This window comes from Terrapene carolina, unplaced genomic scaffold, assembly GCF_002925995.2.
Source record: "Terrapene carolina triunguis isolate 2854851 unplaced genomic scaffold, T_m_triunguis-2.0 Scaffold714, whole genome shotgun sequence".
NCBI classification, from domain to species: domain Eukaryota; kingdom Metazoa; phylum Chordata; order Testudines; family Emydidae; genus Terrapene; species Terrapene triunguis.
In genome coordinates, this window is record NW_020665065.1 from 19419324 (window position 1) to 19433097 (window position 13774).

At 54.0% G+C, this 13774-nt stretch overlaps 1 protein-coding gene across 1 annotated transcript in view; it reads left to right on the forward strand.

Moving 5' to 3' along the window:
* The first annotated feature begins 8270 nt into the window (after nt 1–8270).
* Nucleotides 8271–13774, forward strand: part of CLDN19 (claudin 19) — a 13961-nt gene continuing 8457 nt past the window's right edge. Inside the window, exons 1-2 of the mRNA XM_026660133.1 lie at nt 8271–8493; nt 12737–12901. Coding sequence (XP_026515918.1) covers nt 8271–8493; nt 12737–12901 — 388 coding nt within the window. The remainder of the gene's footprint in view (nt 8494–12736; nt 12902–13774) is intronic.

Consider the following 13774-nt stretch of genomic DNA (forward strand, 5'->3'; position numbering starts at 1 on the left):
ATGGCCGTCCCCTTACACATTCCACACTAGAGCAATGTCCTGTGCTCAAGCAGAGAGAGACCAAACAGAGGTAGAGTTGTCAACCACTTGTCATTTCTTTGACTTTTGGGGCTAGCCAAGGGGGACCATGCAGAGCACTGTGTTTATCTGAAGAGGGATGTCCCTTTTATCCTCTTGAAAGTTGAACGGAGATACTCTGCAATCCACTCCCGAAGATTTCTAGGGAAGACAGCCTGGTTTCTTCCACCATGATAGGAGAGTATCAGGGGTAGCCATGTTAGTCTGTAGCCACAAAAACAACAAGGAGTCCAGTGGCACCTTAAAGACTAACAGATTTACTTGGGCATAAGCTTTCGTGGGTAAAAACCCACTTCTTCAGATGCATGGAGTGAAAGTTACAGATGCAGGCATTATATACTGACACGTGAAGAGAAGGGAGTTACCTCACAAGTGGAGAACCAGTGTTGACAGGGCCAATTATATCAGGGTGGATGTAGTCCACTGATGAGGAGGTGTCAATTCCTGGAGAGGCAAAGCTGCTTTCAGGGCTGGCCCACAACATTTTGGCACCTGAGGCCAGGAGCTCAAATGACGCCCCCATACCCCCTCGCTTGGGCCAAAACTTTGAAAGGTCTCAATTCTGCCTTCTTCCTGTTCTACTCCTCTCATGGTACTGCTCTGCTACCAACCCCAATAAAGGAGAACTAACAACTTAAAATGCCTTGTTCAAAAATTTTAAGTAACATTTTACTTTCAAACGCCTGAACAGCAAATGTAACTTTTCTTGTCTGCATAGTAAACACTGGCATTTTTATCTGTTTGAATAATCAGAGTGGTGCTTTCCGGGCCTTCTTGGTTGCAAAGATTTGAACTGCTTCCTGAAGGTCCACAGTCTGGGCCAGTTCATGCTCTATTGAGATGGTTGCAAGGCCGACCAGACTCTCCTGTGTCATTGTGGAGCGTAGATGTGTTTTTATTAACTTCAGCTTGGAGAAGCTGCGTTCTCCACTGGCAGCTGTTACAGGAAGTGTTAGAAGTATGCGCAGAGCAACAAAAGCATTTGGAAAGAGGGTGGTCATCTTATTTGTGCACATATATTCCAGAACAGCCTTTGAAGTTGATCCTGCTGAAATGTATCTTGAAAGGGCTTTCAGTTCATCACCTAAATTACTTGCATCAATATCGCGCATGTCATCATATGTCAACACTGTCTCTAGTGCCCTGCATTGCTGGTGTAAGTCTTCTTCAGGTATAGTGAGGAGTTTTGGAATATCATACAACATCCCAAATATACTGCTGTGTTCCTTGAGCTGCATGAAACGTTCTTCAACTGACTGTATTGCACAATCTAGCACCTGGTTAAAGAATTCAACTTTGAATTGTTGTTTGGGGTCTCTTATGAGATTATCCCGGGCCTCATAATCAAAATGTCTTCTTCTTCGGTGACTCTTGTATTCTTGAATGGGTGGGAAAATAGCTTCAGTGTGAAGTTTCTCTGCCAACTTCTGTGCACTCTTCAGAACGTTTTGAAATCCCTCATCTGACCGGTAAGACTGTAGGTGTGACTTTGCTTTGTCCAGTTGTTCCATTGCTCCAGACATATCAAGGTCAACACCTTGGAGTCTCTTGCTTACAACATTTATTTCAAACAGTAGGTCATGCCACAACACTAAACCACACAGAAATTTGAAGTTATGTATGTTTCTGGTGATTCCATTTCCCTCTGCCACTGTTCTCCCACAAACAGATCCTGTCATAGCATTATCCTCCATAATGGCAACTATGGCATCATCTATCTTCCCAATTTGGTGTTTGATAGACTTTATCGCCTCCACTCGACTTTCCCATCGTGTGGCACTCAGTGGTTTCAGTGTCAGAGAGGATGTTCCCAGATGTTGCTTCAAAATTTACCATCGATGAGTTGATGCAGAGAAAAACACATAGATGCTTTGAATTACATTAAAAAATTCAGCAGCCTCACTAGAAGCTGATGCTGCATCACTGACCACCAAGTTCAATGAATGAGAACTGCATGGGACAAAAAAAGCTCGAGGGTTTAACTCTCGGATCCGTGTCTGCACTCCTCTGTTCTTTCCTCTCATGTTGGCACCGTTATCGTAGCCCTGACCTCTCATGTCAGCTATTGCAATTCCTGTATCTTCCAGCTTTTTAAGAAGCACATTTGTCATACCAGCTCCTGTAGTATTATCAATGTCAATAAATTCTAGAAAATGCTCTCTGACAGTCACCATTGCAGGGACATTTTCACTAGGTTCTGTTGTTGTTACAAAACGCACCATTAAAGTCATTTGTTCCATATGGCTGATGTCAGGTGTGCAGTCCAGAATAACAGAGTAATATCTTGCTGACTTCAGATCTGCCACAATCTTCTGTTTGACTTTTGTTGCCAGTAACTGTATGATCTCATTTTGAACTGTTTTTCCAAGGTAGTGGTGTGTGTACATTTCTTGGGTGGTGACTCTTCTTAGATGCTCCTGGAGTACAGCATCAAACTCAGCCATCAGCTCCACAATTTTAAGGAAGTTTCCATTGTTTGGCACATACAGCTGATCTGAAGTGCCACGCGGTGCTAGGTTTTGGGTAGCAAGCATTCTCACAATGGCAATGAGCCTTTTCAGAACATTTTGCCAGTAAAGAGACTCTGATGCAATCTTCTCTTGATGCTGATCATCTATGGTGGCCTTTAACCTTAGTCTCATCTCAAGCTCTTTCCACCTATGGAACGCTCTCTGGTGATTTGCTGCCTTCTCACGGCATGCCAGATTTCTAGCCAGATTTTTCCAGTCCTTTGTTCCTGTAGAACCCAATGTGGCTGGAACATTACACTGGAAGAGTTTGCAACAAAAACAGTATGCAGCATTCTGGGTTTTTGAGTATATAAGCCATGGCCTCTCTACTTTGTCACCATTGGGGATTTCACGCCAGTAATGTGTTGGATGGAAACTTCTATTTTCATTGTCTTTGGGGAACATGAAGTTTTTCACTTGCTGTGGCCCATGCAGTACAAGGAAGTCCCTCAGGCTACTGCTCAAGTGGGTCCACGGTCCTGGATCATCTAGACTTAAGGAACTAAACTCAGCAGCAGCTGTTTCTTGCGCCTCCACCACACTCTTCTCAGATCTACACTTTTCTTCAGGAATGTGCAGGGTTACATCCATTTGAGATGGAGATATGGATGCTGCAGTAGCTGCCAGGTCACCTGCACTCTGACTAACTGGAAGATCAGGCATCTCCTCACCACTCACATCCTCACTGGGGCCGGAAGGCTCACTGTGAACATTTGTGTCTATTTATCTCAGGAGAGCTCCTTCCTGCTTAGATAGAAATGCTTCCTTTGCTTTCTTTCTTTTTCTGAATGCTGCCCCAGAGGGGCGTTTTCTTCTTTCACTCATGACTGCTGTTCTGTGCCAGCTAGAGTGGCTCTCAACACTCAATTGAAGGGGACAAATAAGCAGGCTGGTAGCAGGGCCTGAGTGAGGGAAGATATCAGCATCTTAAGGGCCTAATTGGCTCCTACTGCTTCAGTTGACTGCCTGTTCTCCTCAAGTGGGTTCAGGGAAGCAGCAGGAAACAAGAAGCTCCCTGAGAAGCTGGTGTGAATCAGTCCAGGCTCCTGTGGATGCTCGAGAAGTCATAAGTGGCTCCTCCTCCTCGCTCTCCCTGCAGCTCCTGCTGCTTTCTGTTCTTCCCTCTCACCTCTTCTCCTGCCTGCCTGTTATGTCTCTTGTGCCCTCCTTCCTCCAGCACAGCCCTCCACCATCTCTGTGCATCCAGAGCAGAGAGAATACATATGCACCCGCAGCAGACACAATTTTCTACACTCTGGGTCTTAGTGGCGCCCCCCCACAGTCTGGCACTTGACGGGGCCGCCTCAGTTTGTCTCATGGTAAGGCCAGCCCTGGCTGCTCTTGTAGTGAGCCAGCCACTCCCAGTCTCTATTCAAGCCCAAATTAATGGTGTTAAATTTGCAAATGAATTTTAGTTCTGCAGTTTCTCTTTGACATCTGTTTCTGAAGCTTTTTTGTTCAAGTATGGCTACTTTTAAATCTGGTATAGAATGTCCAGGGAGGTTGAAGTGTTCTCCGACTGGCTTTTGAATGTTGTAATTCTTGACGTCTGATTTGTGTCCATTTATTCTTTTGCAGAGGGACTGTCCGGTTTGGCCAATGTACGTGGGAGAGGGGCATTGCTGGCACATGATGGCATATATAACATTAGTAGATGTGCAGGTGAATGAGCCCCTGATGGTTTGGCTGATGTGGTTGGGTCCTCTGATGGTGTTGCTAGAGTAGATATGGGGACAGAGTAGGCAATGAGATTTGCGACAGGGATTGGTTCCTGGGTTGGTGTTTTTGTGGTGTGGTGTGTAGTTGCTGGTGAGTATTTGCTTCAGGTTGGGGAGCTGTCTGTAAACGAGGACTGGCCTGTCTCCCAAGGTCTGTGAGAGTGAGGGATCGTTTTCCAGGATAGGTTGTAGATCGTTGATGATGTGCTGGAGAGGTTTTAGCTGGGGGCTGTATGTGATGACCAGTGGTGTTCTGTTATTTTCCTTGTTGGGCCTGTCCCACATCACTCTGTGATGAATTCAGCTGGCATCATTGCAGTCAACAGGCTAGTGGCATATGGGCGTGGTCAGTTTCAGGACACCACTAGCAGCTGGATTTGCTCAGGCAACAGACTCAAATGTCGCAGAACATTGTTGACCTACATGTCCAAAGACCCTGGCCTCAGCAACCTTTCCAGTCCTTGGAGAACTCCATGGTCACTGCTCCATACACCCCAACCTCCCAACATAGCATGTGGCACTGCAGTATACGTCCTTACCCCTACCAATCCACGCAGAACGAAAAGGAGAACAAGAGCTGTGTAAAAAACCACAGGTCAGTGTATAAGTAGCCTACTACACTGTAGTAGCTTTTAGATACATGGACATAAATGTTCACTGTTTATTTCTATTTTCACTTGGGATTTTAATGTATGGTTCACCCTGTTACAGTCTTGGAAAAAGTTTTTTAACCTTGTATGCATTTGTCTGCAGTTTAAATTTGTTCCCTACATCTTTACATACAATAAAGTTCTATTTTTGGAAACCTGGAGTATCTTTATTAGTTTACACCAAACACTGCAGAATTCATAGCCAGAGGCAAAGCCCCACACTTACGTAGTAGACAACACTCCTGTGGCTAACTGTTAAAATGCTGCAGCTGTATCGCTCCACAGTTAGCTCTTCTAATAGACCTTATGTCTGGCTGTTCAAATTAAGCAGACAGCCAGTCCCACTCAGCCCTGGCGGCAGCTTTTCCCCCTTACACCTCACAGATATCACAACAGGCACCTACAACTCTGGGGACGTTTTTCTCACTAAGATCCAATCTAGTGAGTAAATGCCACCAGCGTACCTTCTGTCTACCAAAAGCACATTCAATCGTCCATCTGTACCTGCTGAGCCGGTAGCTGAATCTTTCCCTCGTGCTGTCGAGGTGATCAGTTTACAGCATGAGTCAGGGAAGCAAGGGGTAGGCTGGGTCCTCCAGAATAACTATTGGCATTTCAGCATCGCCAATGGTAATTCACTGGTCAGGGAAGAATAGCCCATCTTGCAGCTTTTTGAAAAGTCGTGTGTTCTTAAAGATGCGACCATCATACACCTTCGCAAACCAGCCCGCACTGATATCAGTGAAGCATCCCTGGTGATCCCCCGTGCTTGCATAACCACGGAAAAGCATCCCGTTCTGCTGACATACTCAGGGCAAGGTGGGCTGGTGCCAGAATTGGGATATGTGTGCTGTCACCCCACTGCAGTTAGGGGACCCCATTGCTGAAAATCCATCCACTGTTTCCTGCACATTACCGAGAGTCACAGTCCTGCGTAGCAGAAGAGCTTAATGGCTTTACACGGCTGAACGGCAACAGCCCCCATGGTGGATTTTCTAACACCAAACTGACCGATAGCTTCCAGAGCTTTCCACTGTCCCTGCACCGGAGGGCTGGGGTGAACTCAGCACACAGCTGCAGGAACGTGGCCTTTCACATCCAAAGGTTCTGCAGCCACCGCTCGTCGTCCCACATCTGCACCAGTCAGCGTTCATTTCTTGGGCCCAGAAGCAGTCCACTGTGTGTAGCTGCTCCGTGAATGCCAGCTACAATCTGGCATTTTTTTTCCAGTGTCCATTAGCATCCAGTTATCGGGCTCAAACGTTTCCACATCTTTCTCATCACAATCCCAGTTGTAGCAGTACTCCTTAGAGCTAGTAAGAAGTGCGCTGAACTCGGCAGGGTCCCTGCTCCTGTCAGACAGATGGCTGAGATCGAACAGCATTGCACGGAACTGTGGCAGTTTTAACAAATGGCATGAAAATTATGGGCTGGAGAAAGTGGCAGGGTGGAAACTTGACCCCTAGCTCCCAGAAATCCCTTGGCAAATCACTGGTATCCCACAAAACACTACAAAGATGTCGTAGGAGGCACTGAACCAGTGGTGCAATGCATACTGGGATAGCTACCCATGGTGCGCCATATTTTACAGTGAAGCAAGCACTCGTGGGGTATATCTGCACAACAACTAGACACTGCACCTAGCCCTTGCCAGCTGACTTGGGCTGTGGGGCTGTTTCATTGCTGTGTAGACTTCCAGCTGGGCTCTAGGGCCCTGTGGGGTGGGAGGTTCCCAGAGCTGGGGCTGATTTCGTTGGGGATTGGTCCTGCTTTGAGCAGGGGATTGGACTAGATGACTTCCTGAGGTCCCTTCCAACCCTGAGATTCTATGATTCTATGCAGTTGGAGCCTGGAAGCCTACCATCTGTAACTTTCACTCCATGCATCTGAAGAAGTGGGGTTTTTTACCCATGAAAGCTTATGCCTAAATAAATCTGTTAGTCTTTAAGGTGCCACCGGACTCCTTGTTGTTTTTGTGGCTACAGACTAACACGGCTACCCCTGATACTTGATACCCAGCAATGAAACAGCCCAGCAGCGGTCTAGTTGCTGTGTAGACAGGGCCGGTGCTACCATTAGGCCAACTAGGCGGTTGCCTAGGGCACCAAGATTTGGGGGTGCCAAAAAGCGGCGCCCCCAATTTTTTTTTTTAGAGCGGCCGCTGCGCTGGGAGGGAGAGGGAGTCTGAGCTGCCGGCAGGCAGCCCAGGGGTTCCCTGGGTCAGAGCTGCTGCTGGCAGCCCAGGGGTTCCCCTGGGTCAGAGCTGCCTTACGGATCCCTGGGCCGGGGGTTGGGGAGCTGCCGCAGGGGGTGCCTCAGGGTGGGGTGGGGGAGCTGCCGCACAGCTCCCCGGGCCTGGGGAGAGCTGCTGCGGGGGGGGGCGCCTCAGGGTGGACGGGGGGCGGGGAGCTGCCACAGGGCTGGGGGGGGCGCAAGGTGGAAGTTTTGCCTAGGGCGCGAAACTTCCTTGCACCTGCCCTGTGTGTAGACATATTCCTAGTGAGTACAGGCAGTGCTAATGGAAGCACCCAAGAAGTGTGCATGCACCTAAGTGACGTACAAACCCCAGTGGCTGTAAGCTGACCGTACATCACCCGAACTTGGTAGCCTAGCTAGCCCCATGTCTTAACCGCTCACTGCACCAGCTCCTGCTTTTCCTTCGGGGGGTCCCCGGTCAGCCCTGGCGTGTCAGCGAAAAGCGGCTCTGGCCGTGCAGCAAGGGAAGGGCTCACATCGTTCAGGGGAGCGAGCAGGTGTAGGAAAGGGGGAGAGAGAAATGCCCCTTCCCTCTTCCTCCCCACACCTGGCTGTGGTGCGGAAGGGAACCGCTGCCCCAGGCTGCCAGCTGAACTCCGGCAGCACCAGCCCCTGGAGCACCGGCAGTCAGGGGCCGATCACAGCCCATTCCCGCGGGGTTCCCCCCAGCAGCCCCGGCCCAGGGCGCGGGCAGGTGGCTCCGGCATCCACGCTCCTGTTTAGTTTCCCCCTTTCACAAGCCAGGAAGGACCCAGCGCCCCCTCCCCTGTGCCCCAGCCCGGGAGCGGGGCCGGGCAGGTCCCACCCCGGCTGCAGAGCCGCTGCCAGCCCCCAGGGCCGGGCCCCGCCACTCTGCGCCCCGCGGCCGGTTCGGGGCGGTGCGGGCAGCGCCGGCCGGCTCCTGCCCTGCGGGGGCGGCCCCCTGGCACCGCCGCGGTGCTGCCCGCCCCATCGGGGCGGTCGGGGGCTCCGCGCAGCGCAGCGCAACGCCGGGCTGGGCAGGGAGCACGGAGCCGCCTGCCCCTGGGCTCCGGCGCCCAGTGCCCGAGGGATTCGCCATGGCCAACGCCGGCTTGCAGCTGCTGGGCTATTTCCTGGCGCTGGGCGGCTGGGTCGGCACCATCTGCAGCGCGGCGCTGCCCCAGTGGAAGCAGAGCTCGTACGCGGGGGACGCGATCATCACGGCCGTGGGGCTGTACGAGGGGCTGTGGATGAGCTGCGCCTCGCAGAGCACGGGCCAGGTCCAGTGCAAGCTGCACGACTCGCTGCTCTCGCTGGACGGTGCGTCCCCGCCGGGCCGGGCAAGGGGCGCGGGGCAAGGGCCGGGCGGGAGCCGGGGGGCGCGGGGCAAGGGCCGGGCGGGAGCCGGAGGGAGCGGGGCAAGGGCCGGGCGGGAGCCGGGGGGCGCGGGGGAAGGGGGGCGGGAGCCGGGGGGCGCTCCGGGAGAAGGGAAAAGGGGCGCTCCGTGCAGGTGCAGCCCAGGTTCCGTGTCCGGCCGCTCCCGCCGGACATCGTGTTCCGGCCACCGGGGGCAGCGAGCTGGAGCGGGCAGGGGTCCTGCGGGAGCCCCGGGGCGAACGGGACCGGGCGCGCTATACAGCCCTGCCGGTGCGGAGCGGGGCAGTGCTGGCTACGCTCTGCCCGTGGGCCGCTGCTGGGCCGGGCCAGCGCCGCTCAGAGCCCGCGGGCAGGTGGGGGCGCGGCTGGGGGACCTTTATGGACCTGCCAGGCTGGGGCGGCGGGAGCTTGTTTGCTTGGCCGGTGGCTGCGGCAGGCCCCCGCGGTTCGCTGCCCGGGTAGGACTGGCCCTGGGTGCCAGGTCCCTGCGGCGCGCTCCCTGCCATGGAGAGCAGCCCCCGAGCAAGGAGTTGTCATCCCCGGGGGGAAGCGCAGGTTTAGGGAGCCTGACCCTGAAGCGGCTGGAGGAAGCCGAGGGGGCGGGTCCCCTGGCGGCATAGGGAATGGGGGGGTGGTAGATTGACATGTGCCTGTATTGCCCCCATCTCCGCAGTGTCCCGGCACCGCCCCTCAACTAATGGGTTTGTCCTCACAACACTCCTGGGGGGGTAGGGCAGGGCGGTTATCCCCAGGGTACAGATGGGAAACTGAGGCCCAGATCCCCAAAGACCCACGGTGGGAGTTAGGTGCCTAAACACCTTTGAGCACTTGGACCTATGGGAGTCTATGGCACAGCCAGGAGCAGAGACTACCCCAAACCTTCCCCTTGTCAGACCTGCCTGGCTGAGCTCAAATGCCAAATCTCCCCTTTCATCTGCACTCACCGCGGGCCCGAAGAACTCTTGGGGCAGGCGGGCGGACGGACTGACGGACACAAAATGTAGCTGGTGCCCAGATCAGCCCCTGAAGCAGGGGAGCGAAAAGCTCCCGAGCCTCGGCCTGGCTGGGGACTTTGTTCTACTTCAGAAAGCGCCTGACCCGGTCCCTTTGCCTCTCGCCTCTGGCACAAGCTGGGTTTTGTGCTTCGGCCCCAGCATCCTACGGCTGATCTCCACTGGGAATGTACATCGGCGTGGCTGTGTAAAGCCACACCCCGAGAGATGTGGCTATGCCGGCCTAACCGTGGTATAGACAGCGCTAGATCGAAGGAAAAATTCTTCAGACCACCGCCTGCGGAGAGGCGGCTCATCTGACGGGAGACGCCTCCTGGCGGTGTAGGGGGGGTCGACACGGCACAGCTGCAGCCCTGCGTGCCGACCCAGCATTCAGGGTAGCCAAGCCCCTAGCGTGCAAGGAAAGGGGGGAGTTGCTTGGGCTCCAGCGGGAGTTAATTACACGGTTATAACACGGCAAACTGTTACCCGCTGTTACCCTTTACTCTTTTCAAAGCATCCTTTGGGTCCCTCAAAACGTCCTGCCTTTGTAATGTCACTAGTGAGCTCCTCTCTCACACTGCACGCCCCATGTCTCCTCTGCTCGCTCTTCCTTCGCACCCGGGCTCTGCCCCCTCCCGCTGTGTCTGGGCTGAAAGTGCCTTTGGTGGCCCTAGAAAGGAGCTGCTGCCGGCGAGGAGCCCGGGGATCCTCTCAGTTTCAGGCACTTTCTCTTTTGGAGAAGAGAGAGGCCGTGTCTGACCCCCCCCCTCCGGGGGGGGCCTCTTCGGCAGATGGGGCCCGGAGGGAATCGGCTACACACCGAATGAACAGCTCAGTCTGGCCCACAGCAGCCGCTTAGCGGGGGAAATCGCAGACCCCTTCCTAGGAGCCAGCGAGATGCCCGGTTTAAAATGGAAACGAGCTATTTGTTTCAACGAGAAGAATTGAAACGAATTGTTCCCGAGTCCCTGACACAAGCCTGGCCTTAAAAATACCCAGCAAATCCCGCCTGCGCTGCTAGGAGCGGCTGGAGATTTGCAGCCCGCTGGGACGGGAGGTGGGATTAGTTCCGTTTGCGGGAGAGGAGCGAGTCCGCAAATTCTTCTCGTATCCCGGTAACTCGCAGCCCTTGCCCGGGGTCTCCTTCCTTTGTCTGTAGGGCGGCGCCCACCGCCTGGTACAGAGCGAGACCAGAAGGTAAACGGGTGAAAACAGGCCGCGGGGGGGGGGGGGTTGTACTTTGTGGGAGCCCTATTCACCCTCAGCGGCTGTAACCCGGGGGAGGCGACCGCAGCCAGAGCCGAGCAGAGCTTCCCCCGGGGTGTGGTTCACACATCCCGCTTGTCAGCGTCCCCAGTGCAACCGACCACGGGCCACTTCACCCAGTGGGGACTCGACGGACACGAGACGCTGGTGCCCCCCTCGGACACGGGTTCTCCTGGTCGCTCGCTTTTGCCCCGGAGCGGGATTTGCCAGCCCGGTTTTCGGGCTGCGGGATAGGCGGCTGCCCCGGGATGGGTTCAGGTGTTAGCCCCAGGCTGAGCCCTGGCGAGCGGAACCGGCTCCTCTCTCCGAGAACGCCCCGGAGCAGCTCCGGGCACTGGGCGCCCAGCTCCGAGCTGGGTTCGCGTCGCTTCCAGGCGCCTTTCCCCGCCCCGCACACAGAAAACGGACTGGCGGCCAACGAGCAAATGAGCAGCCGGGGGGAGTCGTTCATGCTTCGGCCTGAGCTCGTGTAGTGGTGACCCGGTGCCTATCCAGGAGTGTCCCCGGAATCTACAGCCGAAGATGTTGCCCTTAATAGGGTGACCAGATGTCCCGTTTGGGGGATTTTTTCTTATATAGGCGCCTATTACCCCCCACCCCGTCCCGTTGTCCACAGGTGCGGTCTGATCACCCCAGTCCTTGCCCATGTCCCCGTTTCTGTCTCACAGAATGGCCAGTGAAGACCATGGTCCAGGCCCCAAACTTGTCCATCTTTTCTGAGCTCCCAAGTGGACAGAAAGTACTTGGAGCCGGTCGCCCCCCCCCCCCAATTCCAGCCTTAACTAACTCAGTCCCTGCGGTTCCTTCCCCACCGATCGGCGCGGCCGTTCATCACCTGTTTTCTAGGCCACATTCGCGGCTCGTGACCCCCCTGTCCCCTTCTCTCCACCTGACTCGGGCAGGTTTGAAAATCGACCCCACTTTATCGGTGTTCAAAACAACCGGGGCTAAAGCACTGCGCGTTGGGCTCGCTGGACGCTGTGAGTGTCTGGAACAAACCGCTCCCGCGGCACTGTCCCAGAACAGCCTTTTCTACACCCCCGCCCCCGCCCCGCAAAGCCCTTGTGAATCCAACAAGAGCAAGGCTGGAAGATGGCCCGGGTCGGGTCACACTGCGCAAGTTCAGGGGCTTTTTTATTCCAAGACGGCTGCAGCCTAAGGCTTAATTCTGCCTTTCTAAAGCGAGATTTTCAAAGCTGCTTAGGGGGTTTAGACACGAAACTGACGTTAAGGTTACTGAGAAGTGGGCGTCCCAATCCAGCCCTCCCAATGAAGGTTGCACTAAAGACACCTGTTGTGAAAGAAATCAGCTCAGGTGTCTTTAGAAGACTGAGGGGTTTGATCGACGTGTCTGTGCTCTGATGTGGGATGGGGGCCTCTCTGCAGCGCTGCGCTCCAGTACTGGAGCTACCCTTGGAGAGGAGAGGAGGGGGAACTGCATCTGGTCACAATGCCTGAGGCTAAATCCTCCCCCTCAGCCTCCAAAGCCCCCACTTTGGGCTGGGAGCTTGATGAGTCGGGGTTGGATTCTGGACTCCAGAGAGCAGCGTGGCTGGTAAGGAAGAGGATCCAGGTGCTTGTGAAGTGACCTGATCGGCGGAGAACAGCTCCAGGATGGTCCATGATGTTACCACTGGTGCAGAATGGCTCCTCAGTGCCACAGGGCAGCAAACCTGGGGGAATGGCTCTTTAGATGCCACAAGGCAATATGGCCCCGGGAAGGACTGCTGGGCACCTCAGAACTGCTACCTAGGGACGCAAATAGTTGCACTCACCAGTGCAGGGACTTAGGAGGTGAGAGAATTGGAGGCACTGTTATTCCCTGGGGTGCTGGTCTTGTTGACCCTTCTCTTCTCTGGCTCTGGTTCTTTGCATGGTTAATCTGCTCTGCAGCACCAGTGACTTGCACTTTTCTTGCTTTGCAGTTCACCTCCAGACCTCCCGGGCACTCATGGTGGTTTCGATCCTCATGGGCTTTGTGGGGGTCATTGTCAGCGTGGTGGGAATGAAATGTACCAAAGTGGGGGACGAGAACCCTGTTGTCAAAAGCCGGATTGCTATGGCCGGTGGCGTCCTCTTCCTCATAGCAGGTAAGCCAAAGTCCGGGGCTCCCTGTACCCACAAACTGCCGCCATTTGATGATAGTCTGAACTTGTCTGCTGTAATATTGGTTAGCACTACCATGGGGCAGGGGATCTGATGACTTGTCACAGCTTCTGAATGGGCAGGTAGCCTCAAAGTCGACTTGAGTTATTTCCCTTGGGAGGGAGAGTGTGATCTCAGGCAGAGGGTTAATAAACATCCTCCTCTATTTCTAGTAGATGCTATGCCTGTAGATACAACTTCTGAGCACAGGTGGGTATAGCAGTGTGGCCTCAGGGATCTGAAATCCGCCTATCCAGCCCACCCAGTGGTTCTAAAAGGGGGCCTCTTGTTTTAACTCTGGGAGATGTGGAAGACTGTAAGACAAGGGGGTGGGGTTTAGATAAATGGCAGTTGTGTCTAATGGAGCCGGCTGGCTTCTCCAAGGCGCACTGACTCAGCTGAAAGCCCATTTAGCCACCGCAGTTTAGCACAGGTGCATCAGACCTGCCTCTCAGCTAAGGTGGGAGGCCCAGCACTGAAATGGGCTGATGCCAGCCAATGCTGGGATGTTTCATCTTGATTCTTTTGGCTTTGTCATGGGTTCTCCCTCAGGAAAATAGCATCTTCTGCTGCCAGTGATCCTGCTTGTTGACTGAAAGTGTTCAGTGCAAGATGGAGAATTAGTAAAGTTAATTCCATCCCCGATTTATGTACGGATGAGGTCCCTGGCTACGAACTTGTAACTTGGATTGAAAGCTCTTTGGGGCAGGACCACCTCTTTGTTACGTGTTTGTACAGTGCCTAGAATAATAGAACCATCCATGCAGGGCCGGCTCTAGCGTTTTTGCCACCCCAAGCAGAAAAAAAAAAAAAAAAAA